The sequence below is a fragment of the Alosa sapidissima genome, chromosome 19, assembly GCF_018492685.1.
Source record: "Alosa sapidissima isolate fAloSap1 chromosome 19, fAloSap1.pri, whole genome shotgun sequence".
NCBI lineage: Eukaryota > Metazoa > Chordata > Actinopteri > Clupeiformes > Clupeidae > Alosa > Alosa sapidissima.
The window spans coordinates 19,071,836-19,085,625 of NC_055975.1; the positions used below are offsets into that span (position 1 = coordinate 19,071,836).

The 13,790-nt window shown below is 44.3% G+C and overlaps 1 protein-coding gene across 1 annotated transcript in view; it reads left to right on the forward strand.

Annotated features, from left to right (window-relative positions):
* The window catches only part of sos2 (son of sevenless homolog 2 (Drosophila)), a 29,322-nt gene that overhangs the window by 2,423 nt on the left and 13,109 nt on the right, over nt 1–13,790 (forward strand). Inside the window, 5 exon segments of the mRNA XM_042071899.1 lie at nt 6,882–7,007; nt 8,684–8,815; nt 9,156–9,320; nt 9,728–9,931; nt 13,097–13,240. Coding sequence (XP_041927833.1) covers nt 6,882–7,007; nt 8,684–8,815; nt 9,156–9,320; nt 9,728–9,931; nt 13,097–13,240 — 771 coding nt within the window.

Genomic DNA, 13,790 nt, shown 5'->3' on the forward strand with positions numbered 1-13,790 from the left:
CGAGCCCCGACCAGTAGGCATGGCTGAAGTGCCCTTGAGCAAGGCACCTAACCCCTCACTGCTCCCCGAGCAGGCAGAGCAGAGCAGGCAGGCAGAGCTCACTGCGCGGGGATTAGTGTGTGCTTCACCTCACTATGTGTTCACTGTGTGCTGTTTGTGTTTCACTAATTCACCGATTGGGTTAAATGCAGAGACCAAATTTCCCTCACGGGATCAAAAAAGTGTATATACTTATACTTATTTGTGTGGTAGAGCAGAAGTGTGTGTGTGTGTGTGTGTGTGTGTGTGTGTGTGTCATTGACACTACCAAATGTCCTGAACGATGCAATCTGGTGAAACGTAACCTGTTTTCCATCAGCCTTGCTGGATGAGCTGTGATTGTGAGGCGTTTGGCACCGAAACTCCTGCCAGCGCTTTTCTGCTGGAGGTTTTTTTTCCTTCCAAGAAACACTGACGTCACAGCAGAAAGTGTCAACAACAACCCCCCCCAACCACCACCAGCACCACATATATATCTCTCTCTCTCTCTCTCTCTCTCTCTCTCCCCCATCTTTCTCTCCCTCCATTCTCTCCCCTGTCATACACCCCCCCCCCCCCCCCTCCTCTCGAACCTGTGACCCGTACGCACAGTCAGTGCAGCTGAGTTAACAATGGCTCCTCTGTGACTCCGCTACTTTCCCTTTCATATGTCTCCATCTCCATTTATTTTTATGCCCTCAGACTCTGTGGCCTGTGGGGTCCGTCGCTCTCGTGCTTGCGTTCGCTCCGTTTTGCTCTTTTGTCCATGTAGGTCTGTGCGTCTCTCTCTCTCTCTCTGTCTTTCTCTATCTGGTTCTCTCTGTCCCTCACTCCCTTAAGTCTTTCTCTGTCGTTCTGTTTTTCTGCGTGTTCCTTGTTGGTTCCCTTCTCCCAATGTCTGTTTTGTTTTTTACTCTTTTCTTTTGCTGTCTCTCTGTCTGACACACACACACACACACACACACACACACACACACACACACTTCCTTGCAGAGACATATCCTAGCCATATGTGTGCCTATGCTATTTGGATTTTGGACTATGTTCATTTTTAGTGTGAAAAGTGAAATGTGTGAGATATCTCACTGTAAACAGTCTGTGGAGAGGTTTGGCTCCAGTCTGTCACACTCACACACAAACAAACAAGAGAAGCCCCTGCTCATCTCTTATTCAGGAGGAGCTAAGAGCCCTGACTGCGATGACATCATCACACAAGTGCCAACCCCGCTACTATTTGATCATCCTCTGGACCCCACTGTCTCTCCTCTCTCTCTCTCTTTCCTTCTCTCCATCTCTCTCTCTTTCTCTCTTTCTCATCTCTCTCTCTCTCTCTCTCTCTCTCTCTCTCTCTCTCTCTCTCTCTCTCTCTCTCTCTCTCTCTCTCTCTCTGCCACTGTCTCTTTCCTTCTCTCCATCTCTCCCTCTTTCTCATCCTCTCTCTCTCTCTCTCTCTCTCTCTCTCTCTCTCTCTCTCTCTCTCTCTCTCTCTCTCTCTCTCTCTCTCTCTCTCTCTCTCTCTCTCTCTCTCTCTCGCTCTTTCTCTCTCTCTGTATCCATCCAAATGCCTCTTATGTTGTAGATAGATAGACACTTTATTGATACCGGGGGCCAATGTAGGCATCCAGTATTTCTTGCAACACATATAGTACATAGTACGAAAACACACAAGACTGATTAGTAGAAGTACAACCATGACATGATCATCTAACCACCGGATCTACTACAGATAACAGATATATGATGGCGTTTGACAGCAAGTTATTCTGTCATCCTGTGCGGAATGTCTTCTGTAAGGTAGCCAGTTGCAGTTGTAGCCATGGCCATTGAGTGTCTGTGTTAGAGCTGGTTTCTATTCATCTAAAATGTAGAGCCTAAATCCCTCTATTCTGTTCGAAATCACGCTCAACTCAGGCTCGCAAATCACTTCAGTCGGCTTACCTGAGAACCAGGTGTGACCTGCAATTTCCCCATTGCCACAATTAAGGCCATTCTGGACCCCATCTGATGCACTTCTTGTCTGTCTCATCTGCCCGTGCCTTTCTTAGGAAGCCTCAAGCCGTAAACGATAGAAGAGATCACCACCTGTAGGTTGAAGCGGGCAACAGCTTGTCTGTTTGCTGTCGGTTGTTGCTGTGGTCTGTGACACTGCTTTGATGTATGTCCTTATGTCATACTGTTTTTTGCTCTCATGTGTCTACAGTTTGTTGACTTATTTAGGGGGGGAAATAAAATATGGACTTGACTGTGACAGTCCAGAGGGGAGATTCAGTTGCTGGATGTGGCTTTTAACTTTGCTGACATCGATGCGGTCTGGATTTTCAAGGGAAAGGATGTTGATCGAGATGATGGACAGCAATTGTGTCCGATGCCCCTTGCAGTTAAACAGCTGATCAATAACCTCTTTCACATATTCATTTGAGGTTTAAGTTGGCTTAGCTTTAAAGGAACCTAGTGTATCTGTCATGTGTCTTCCATTACCTAGTCCTCTGGTCAACCTGTTCTGGGTTGGTTGTGTGTGTGTGTGTGTGTGTGTGTGCCCCCGTGTGTGCCCCCTGTGTTGACCATGTGACCATTGTCTGTTGTGTTTTACAACATAGCAGTTGGTTGTCATCATGTCGTGTACTTATCTGTTTCACCTCATCTGTTGTGATCCCTCAGCGTAGTAAAAGTGTTCACTTAACATCTGCTCTGTGTTGTTTAGTTAGTTGTTACTAGGACAACACAATAGATAGTTGTGTGAGTGGATCAGTCATGAATGGGACCTTGCTACAGTCAAGTGCTATATTGTTACACTTTCGTGCATTCTGTCTGTGTTGAGTTGCAATTTTTGCTTTTGTTTTGTGGTGAGTTATGCTTATGTCAAGTGTGTATGGGTGTGTGTATATGCTCACACATTTAGGTTTAGGCGATTGTTTTATTTGGCCCATATTAATGTTGTTTGTGACCGTGGGTGGGGGAACCCGTGTAGACGTAAACCATGACTGATTGCAGGTGTGTGTATCAGTATGCATGTGTCTGTCTATCAAAATGTGAATGAATGAATTCCTTTGGGTGTAAACCAAGTGTGAGTGTGTCAGCAGGTGTTAGCCGTGTGTAAGCTGTTGCGTAGCAGCCTAAGGCCATGGAACCGTGTGTGTGTGTGTGTGTGTGTGCAAGTATGTCTGTATCTGTGCTCATGGAAGTTTGCCTGGAGAGTTTAAATATATGGAGCTTTCCTTAGCCTAATCGTAACACATTTATTCATCACATTTATTTATTCAACACCTTTATTGTCAATATATACACATACATACACAATTTCACAATCATTCCGCTATGCTCTCACGCTGTCATGGCGGCTGGCCTACACACACAGATGGACAAACCAGAGTGCAATAGGGGTGTCTAGGTTTCTATGCTCCTCTTGACCTTTGTGGTACTTGCTATGGTATTCTGTAACACACATACACAGATACAGTACCCATTCTGAAAGACATACACACACAGACACACACACACACTCTGCTGTTAATAATAACTGTGCATTCTCTAGTGCTGTACTCTCTGACGCCTGCAGTAAAGGCCAAGGGTTGGGTTTCAGCCCTCCTCCTTACCCGGGAGAGGAGTCTAGCAGGGGTGTGTGTGTCTGTGTGAGTGTCTGTGTCTGTGTGGCAGGGTTTGGTGCATGGTGCAACAACAACAACAAAAAATCCCCATCACAATGATGTCCATCCAGTTAGGTCTTGTGATTTTCCAAGCTTCTTGTCTGTCGGTAGAGCTGAGGAAGGTCACATTGGTGTGTGTTGTGTGTGTCATACATGACCTCTCCAGATGCTTGTTCTGTAATGGCAGATGATGTAATGCCCCGAGACACACAGAATGACACATCATACACACATGTGGTCACATTACCTGCAACCTGAGACAAAAACACACACATGCACATTTACGCACCCGCTTTCTCTCACATGCAGACAGACATCACACGCGCATACACACACACACACACACACACACACACACACACACACACACACACACACACACACGCGCATACACACACACACACACACGCGCATACACACACACACACACACACACACGCGCATACACACACACACACACACACACACGCGCATACACACACACACACACACACGCATACACACACACACACACACACACACACACACACACACACACACACACGCACACACACACAGACTCACACATACACAGACCTTAGTTAGAATCCGTAGAAGTGTGTGTGTGGACTAGCCTAATCTGTGTTTATCTCACCCCAGATCTGTACTTATTCTTGATTGGTGATGGGTCTCCTTTGTGAGAAAGGATTTCCATGTTTTTTCCGGTTTTGAATATTTTTATGGTCCTGCTATCTATCCTTTTCTGTGTATTTTTCTGAAGTGCCATTCCCCAATGATTTTGATATCCTCTCTTGTGTTATATCTAGTCTTGTCTTTCTCCATCCTTTTCAGACTACCTCTCTCTCTCTCTCCTCTCCTCTCCTCTTCTCTCTTCTCTCTCAGCCCATTCTCTGGTCCTCCACATCAATATCTCTCAGGCTGCCACTATGATCCCTCTCCCCAGAGTGAGAAAGTAGAAGATAGATGTGTGTAGGTGTACACACATGTGTGTAGCTTATTTGTGTGTGTGTGTGTGTGTGTGTGTGCGCGCAGGGGCATGCACGTGTGTGTATGTGGTGGAGAGGGATAGACCAAGAGAGTAGAAGCAGGAGCCAGCAATGGGAAGAGGAAGGGAGAAATGGAGAGAGCACTGGGAAGAGGAAGGGAGAAATGGAGAGAGCACTGGGAAGAGGAAGGGAGAAATGGAGAGAGCACTGGGAAGAGGAAGGGAGGAATGGAGAGAGCACTGGGAAGAGGAAGGGAGGAATGGAGAGAGCACTGGGAAGAGGAAGGGAGAAATGGAGAGAGCACTGGGAAGAGGAAGGGAGAAATGGAGAGAGCACTGGGAAGAGGAAGGGAGGAATGGAGAGAGCACTGGGAAGAGGAAGGGAGGAATGGAGAGAGCACTGGGAAGAGGAAGGGAGAAATGGAGAGAGCACTGGGACTCCCTATGCACCAGCTCTCTGCACTTAATGGAGAGAAGCCATGAAACCCAACACCCAGAGAAGTGTGTGTGTGTGTGTGTGTGTGTGTGTGTGTGGGCGCGCTGCTTTTCTCTGAGGGGGGAATGTGTGGGCATGCGTGTACGGCTTCTGTGTGTGTGTGTGTGTGTGTGTGTGTTTCTGCGACTGCGACTGCAGAGACGGCAGCAAGGAAATGCATCATAGTGCAGCAAGCAGTAGGGTCCTCATTCTCCGTTTGCCCTGCTTCTGTAATCAAACATTCACACACTTAATACATGTGCTTATGCAGGTACATGAGCATTGTGAACCCACACCTTCGCACACACACACACACATTTCGTGTCCCCAAACTCATACGCTGACACAGACAGGTTTCTGTAAATATGGCTTCTGCTGATGTTGGAAATGGTGTACGTGGGTCTCAAGTTGCATGGCTACCCACATACACTGCAGATATGTTTACTCCATACACAAACACAGGCACACATGCACACACAGAAATTAACATTTTTATACAGTATGATTTTCTGTAACTCTGTACGTATTTAGAATTATGTGTATGTTTGTGGCTGTGTGTGTGCGTGTGCGTGTGTGCGCACGCGCGTTTATATCTGTGTGTGAGACTCTTAAAAAAAAAAAACATGTATTTTGGCCTGGCACCCAACAAGCGTTCTGTTCAGATGGCACTTAACAGCTGCTAATAGTGGATAATGCTGAGCACAGCCATTAATAAATGCCCTCACTGTATCTACATCTGAGAAGAGAGCGAGAGAGAGGGAGGGAGGGAGGGAGAGAGAGAGAGAACCTGCTACATTCCAGCCTTCAAAGCCACTTTTAGCCTTTTGTAGCCACTTCGAATGAAGCTACTGTGACAGACGAGGAACAAGAGGGTGTGGAGACGCCTGACTTTCTCCCTCCTGTCTTTAGAGACCACACCTCTGCTCCTGTTTGACACACACACACACACACGTATGCACGTACGTACACAGATATGGAGTGTGGAACAAGAATGGCGGCCAGTAAAAATAGCATTGGAGAGGAAACACCCCAGTTTGCGTAGGTGTGTGTGTGGGCGTGGGTTTTTTCTTTTTCTTTCGGTGAACCACATCTTGCTTCACGTAGGTGTGTACGTCTGCACCTGTTCACCTTACATGATCAGTTCCCACGCGTTTAGTGTCCTTACCTTGTTAAGTGTGAGTGTGTGTGTGTTCATGCTTCTTATCTCCTCATGGTCAAATATGCTCAAAGACGGCAGACACATTACACAATCTTACAGTCTTAGCTGTCTAGAGTTCTCAATAACTCCAAATGAGGATGTGATAAAGGGTTACTAAATTTGTACACATCTGGGTTTCCTTCGAATGCAGTTGTCTATTTTTTTTGGCAGTTTTTTTCCATCCACATTTTGCAGCATTTTTTTGTACTACACTATATGGCACTTTGCCTTCCTGGGCCGTGTGTGTGAGATGCTGTTGGGAGCTTTAGCCTTAGTAAAGCCTTGTCATTTAGGTACAAGCCTAGGTTTCATGTTGGGGGAATTGTTGGCAGGCTTTTCCAGATAAAATTTGATATAAACTGTCTTAATCTATATTAAGGTTATCTATATTGGTTTTTGAATAGCTCTGACTTTTCTGTTTTTTTTTTTTTTTTTTAAACCCTGTCTTTCTGTCCATCTCCCCCTCTCTTCTCTTTCTCTTTCTCTTTCTCACACATGCAAACACACACCAACTAATAACGTAATTGAGTATGTCCTGTCTGGTGTGTCCCCCCCCCCCAGGTGCAGCTTCAGGTGCACCCTAACCTGTCGGCCAAGGAGGATGCCCTGCAGCACATCGAGGAGCTCATCCTGCAGCTTCTCAACATGCTGTGTGTGGCTCAGCCTCGCTCCGTGGCAGATGTGGAGGTCAGTCTCCTCTCCTCCTCTCACTCACTCACTCACTCACTCACACACACACACACACACACACGGTATACCGCTTTAACCTGAATCCATGTCATAAGATGGTCCCTTACATAACACATCACGACATTACACGCCCACTACAGTGCCCACGTAGCCGCAACGTTCTAGAGTGTATTAAACAGAGGCATTGAGAGCGCAGTGGGAACTGAGACTTTTGTGATGGGGCTTTCACTTGTCCGCTAGGCTAATGGACTGCTTTGATCCTGCTCTGTCCACCCCAGTTTCTCTGCTACTTCTTGCATCATGCTGACACAGATACGCCACTGCCTCTGATCTCAGAACTGCTGCTTCACATCACTGTTTCGATAAGACGATGCAGTGTTTCCCATACATTGACTTATTTGTGGCAGCCCACCACAATATCAACATTGACCACCACACAATGATTTTCCAGGTTGTACTAAATTGTGCTTAAATCTGGTTAGCATCATAACCACGCTGCACTAATTTGTTAAAAGCTGTTGCATTCAAGTTAAGTCTGCAAACCAACCACCACAAATGGAATTCAATTCTCTGGGAAACACTGTGATGCATACCCTTCTCGTCTCTGTGTGTGCAGTAACTCAATCTGTTACTTCTGTAAATCCCAAGTAGCAGTGAACGAGAACATCCCAAGTATGTACATGCTTAGAAAATCACTGTGTCTCAATTTACATTGAAATAGGTACACATATGTATCATCTTAGCTAACTCTGGGGAGACGGAAAATAACCTATTTTCCCCAAAATGTTGGCGTGTTCCTTAACGTATCTTTATCTTACATCTTACATCTTATTCTCCCAGTTCTTAGTAAACTGATGGAGAGAATAGTCCACTGACTCCACTCACAATTACAGGAATACTTTGTCGACTCTCATGGCTAATGGTAGAGAATGGGCTGGATTTCAACACAACTACATTTTTCAGAAACACTGGTCTTTTCTTCTCGACCTGTTTTCTTATACGACCAAATTGTTAGATGTGATCAGGTTTGTTCTCATTTGACTAGGTCAGCTGATGATGGCCAACTGATGTTACCACGCCCAAAATCAAATGCTTTAAGAGAGCAGTTATTTATCGTGCCATCAATCACTGGAATAATTGCACACTGAATATGCGTAAAATGAATAGCAAAGTATCTTTTGAGTACCATCTGATAATACATTATCTAAATTTGTGAGTAGGGAATGGACATATTTACTCTATGAATGTAATAATGAATGAACTACTGTAATTTATTTAGAATAATTTTTGATGTTTATAATGATGTCTACAATGTTTTACTGCTTTTAAATTATCATTGTTACAGTAAGTGATCTTTTCTTTTCAGGAAGACTAGCTCATCCCATTTTGGTGACAGCTAATGGGATCCTTTTAACAATAAACAATAAACAGCTGCTATAATTCTTTCTACTCATTTGCAGCTGTTATTTTTGCAGTCTTACATCTTGCACAGATGCATTAAGTTCTCCTCATGCCAATGCAGCATAGTACTGCATAGTACTGTATTAACAGTACAGCTCTTAGTGATACCACTACTAATGTTCTTAAAGCATTATGTTAATGTGTGTGTGTGTGTGTGTGTGTGTGTGTGTGTGTGTGTGTGTGTGTGTGTGTGTGTGTGTGTGTGTGTGTAGGAGCGCATTCAGAAGACCTTCCCATACCCCATTGATAAGTGGGCGATGGCCGACGCTCAGGCAGCGATTGAGAAACGTAAGAGGAGAATTCCTCTGCTGCTCCCAGTGGACAAAATTCACCCTCTACTGAAGGTGTGTGGGTTGGGGTGGGGGTGGGGGGACATGCTTTGTTTGTTGTGCAGGAATATACCCTATATGATCACATCTTGTGTGTGCCTGTTTACATAGAACTTTGTTACTTATGTCTACGCTAGTATCTTGGTAAGTAAGTAGTAATAATGTGTGCCTGTTTACATAGAACTTTGTTACTTATGTCTACGCTAGTATCTTGGTAAGTAAGTAGTAATAATGTGTGCCTGTACAGAGCTGCTTTAGAGTGAGTAGGGAGAGAATTAGTTTTTTTTTTTTTTACTTTGTGTTTGTGTGCGTTTGTACCTACTTGAGTGTATTCAAATCTACATTCTCTCCTCAGGAGGTTCTGGGCTATAAGATCGACTACCAAGTGTCCCTGTACATCGTGGCTGTTCTGGAGTACATCTCAGCAGACATCCTCAAGCTTGCTGGCAACTACGTTGGCAATATCCGCCACTATGAGATCAGTCAGCAGGACATCAAAGTATCCATGTGTGCGGATAAGGTAGGTGTCAGCCTGATTGTGTCAGTCAATGTGTATACACATGTATGATCGTATGTAAACTGTTGTTTTGTTTGTTTGCTTGTTAATGCTCATGTGTTCAAGTTTGTTTTGCTTTATTTAAAAATGTGTATGTGTGAGCTGTTTGGTGTAGGTCTAGCATGTACTATTTGTGTAGTATTGTTTCCAAATTGTTCATTGAAGTGTCGTCAGATGAGTGTGTAGATGTTCATGAAAGTTTGCATTTTGGTCATATCCAAATATTTTTTTTTTTTTGTTATATTTAGACTTCCTCTTACACCTTTACTGAGTTTCCTATACAGTAATTTCCTGTGTATCAACCACATCATGTATAAATCACACGGGGATCCCCCCATGGGATCATCTAATCAGATTATTGATCTCCTCAGGTGCTGATGGACATGTTTGACCAGGATGAGGGCCTTGGTCTGGCCTACTTGTGTCCAGAGGAGCCTTCGTCGTCCGGGGAGCTCACGTACGACGACCTGGTACGGCTGGAGATCGCAGAGGAGCGGCAGTACCTTCGCGAGCTCGACCTTATCATCAAAGTGTTCCGGCAGGCCTTCACCAACACCAAGCTCTTCAGCGCTCAGGTAAAATCCTGTGGAGGCTGGGGCTTTACATACATCTACACAGGGCACTAACGGAGACTGCATTAAGATGGACATCAGATCTCATTGGGCTTGGCTTCATTAGGCTTCATAGAGGATGGTTAGAAACTGCTTTGTTTGTTTGTGCATGTTTAAGTGTGCTCCCCCTCGACTGTGTGCGTGTGTGCGCGTGTGTGTGTGTGTGTGCGTGTGTGTGTGTGTGTGTGTGTGTGTGTGTGTGTGTGTGTGTGTGTGTGTGTGTGTGTGTGTGTGTGTGTGTGTGTGTGTGTTTGTTTTAGTAAAAGAGGGAAAGACAGACAGATTGAGAAGGAGAGAGAGGCAGACAGACAGACAGAGACCCGTTTGTGTTGTGTTTGTCCATGGGTATATGTGTGTGTCTGTGTGTATGTATGTGTGGTTTTGCATACTTGAGGTTTGCTGTTGGCTGGTGTAATTTTGGCAAGGTGGGTAAGTCCTCGGCCATTCCAGAACACAAGACTCATAATTAAGCTGCAAATAGACAGAGAGAGCTGCAGCCGCCACTGGGAACAATTCTGATTGGACCGCGGAAAGAAAGCGTCTGGAGGATTCAAAAACCAACGCCAAACAAGAGGAACAGAATGTCTTTGGATCTAGCAATGTTACATCACATTCAAGTTATCCATAGCTGACCCATTGTGGTCTTTATATCAAAGATGACATCTATTCACTTTAGTTTGTGGTCTGCATTCGCTGTTGTGAAATTTCGAGGGCATATGTGAAATAGGATCAACGTGAAAATGGATATTGTTGGGCACACAGACTCAGAACATGTATTCCTCTTGACTCTTCACTGGAGTGTGCTGATATCAGAATGCACCTTTTCTGTGTTCTGATGTTCTAGCATTTGCTTATTTTTTTAGGCTTCTTTTGCAGAACCAGGCATCGGTTGTGTGTAGTGAATGATAGGAAGTCTGTGTCGAGACGTGACTCTGCCCCTTTTCTTCGAATTGCATTTTATTGGAACTGACGACTGTAATTTCTCAGTTTCTCTTCCTTTTTTGTTTGTGAAAGCATGCATGCATACATTTGTCATCGTTCTGACAGCCCAGCTCAGGTATGTGTGGTTAACGAGAGCCGTTTCATTTCATTTCGTTTCATCAGGCTCCTTTCCAGTAAGTAAAACATTAGGCCAGTTACTATGACCCGTGTTAGTTGGAACTGCCAAGCCAGTCACTAGATGGGGTGTTAATGGGAACACAGCCTTGTTCTCACACCTACAGTGCAACCGGTAGTTTTCAGACCCTTTAAAGTTTTCCGCATTTTGTTATGTTTCAGACTCATCTTAAAGCTGCAGTTGGCAAGATTTTTTTGATCATTTTCACTGAAACCGACACTATGCTCCAACAGAACAACATAAATCAGCCGGTTTTAGAAAAAAACCCACACTTCTACCTCCACCTAGAGCCTGTTATTTGTTTTGCAAAAATCCACAGCTCCCGGTTCTTCTGGTCCAATCAGAGCAGGGCTGTGGGAGATCTGACGGTCAATCAGTCTGGTGCAGTCTGGTGCGCACTGATGAGCACGAACTCGATGAGAGGGTGCTCGGTGGTAGTGGGAGAGGGGCATGAGAGTTGTAAACATTCAAAATTCAAAGTCCCCTCAATCTGTCAAACTTGCCAACTGCAGCTTTAAAATGGATTCAATTTTTTTTTCTCACCAATCTACACACAATACTCCAACACTCCACAAAAAAACAGGTATTTTGAGTGTTTTGTAAATTTATAAAAAATAAAAGACTGAAACCGGGTAACCAAGGACCCAATGGTCACTATGAATGAGATCCAGAGTTCCTTTGAGAAGATGAGAGAAACGTAAAGAAGCGTAACCTCAGTGCAACTCTGTGCCTACTTTCTTCCACACACACTGTTGGGAATTGTGGCCAAATAGTTCAGATCAGATCTTGTTTCATCAGATCAAATGATTTTACTTCTCATGGTCTGAGAGTCGTTCAGGTGCTTTTTGGCAAACTCCTGGCAAAAAATGGCTTCCATCTGGCCACTCTACCATAAAGGCCTGATTGGTACAGTGCTGCACTGATGTTTGTACTGCATTGATGATCCTCCAGAAGTAGGATGCACCAGAGCTCTATTGCAAGTGTCATAACAAAGGGTCCGAATATGTATGTAAATGGTATATTTCAGTCTTTTATTTTTATAAATTTACAAAACACTCCAAACACCTGCTTTTTTTTTTGTGGAGTATTGCATGTAGATTGATGAGAATTTTTTTTTTTAATCCATTTTAAGATGAGTGGAAACTTGAAAGGGTCAACTTTCTGGTTGCACTGTAAGTTGTGAGTGATGATATTGAGTTTCAACTCGCATGTAATTAAAATGGCGAAGATTCCTTCTCTGACCGTCATGTTGGCCATTACCACGGCCATCACTGTGATTCTGAACAGAAGCTGGAAGTAACATAAGTATTCCGTTGCACCTTGTTAAGTTTCACAAGCATATTTCAGTGGTTGATGAACGTCAGCAAACTCTCATAAAATTGCATTTTTTTTTTTCGAGAAGGTCCTTCTAAATGCCATGAAAAGAAAGGCCAGGGAGCATTCTTTTTTTAAACCACAAAGTCATCTTTGGAGGGCTAAATAATCTCTCTTAGGTCCCCACATGCACACAATAATGGCAACATTGGTGCCAAATTGACACCAAGCCCAGGCTAACTCTCCACAATGGGTAAAAAAAAAAATCAGCTTCTTGGCCATGTCCTCTCCCTCTCTCTTGCACAAGTGCTGATGCCTAATGATCTGGCCAGATTGAGCCAAATCAGCCAAGTAACTACTCTCTCCCTGCTATCCGAGTAAGCTTGTCCAGTGTTAAGGACAGTGAGTGGTAGCATTTATAATGTGAACGATTGGAGGACATAGCATTTTATTATGAATCTCATGAATCTTTATTAATAATAAATAATAATACGTTTATTTTATATAGCGCCTTTCTCAAACCCAAGGTCGCTTTACATAGTAGTAAGACAGGGAAACACAATAACAAACCAACAAAACAATACAACAAAGACAAGTTATCTGTATGGAGCTATGTGTTGGGTGTGGAATTAGGGGTTAGTAGGAATTCTTCTACGTGGAATTTAACTGTATGCTCTCTGTGGCACACTGTGTTATAGGATGTGGAGGTGGTCTTCAGCAACATCTTGGATATCCACGAGCTGACGGTCAAGCTGCTGGGGCTGATCGAGGATGCCGTGGAGATGACTGCGGACGGCAGTCCACACCCTCTGGTGGGCAGCTGCTTCGAGGACCTAGCTGAGGTACGTGAACAATACCAACCTCCGCCTGACCGTCTGATGGCGTTGGTCTGATGATCTTACTGGTGAACTTACTGAAACCCTAATATTGTATAGAGATTCCAGAAAAATGCATCCTCATTGTCATCTAATAGCACTGTTGAAACACATTCAAAATGCCATACATGCTACATCTCTATTGTGCCTCCCTCATGCCACCCTGAACGGCAATGCAGTAACATCCCATTATCAAACTATTGCCAAACTAATACCACTCTGATGCCAACCTAATGGTGCCCTTGCAGCACATGCCCAGCTGAGGGTACTCCAGCATGGGTCCTATGGGCCAGTGTGGCCGCTCAGTCTTGGCTAAATCCTACCCCAAGGCCAATGTATTAGCGGAGTAATAGTATTCTAATTATGCCCTAATTGCACAGTAATCGGGTACCCTAATGCCTTCTTAATTGTGTTTCAATGACGGGCCTGTTGCAGGATCAGTTGCTGCTGGCTGTGTAGGTTCAGAGTGTGCCATGTCCTGCAATTCTATGTTTCCATTAATGCTAAGCAGGCATTG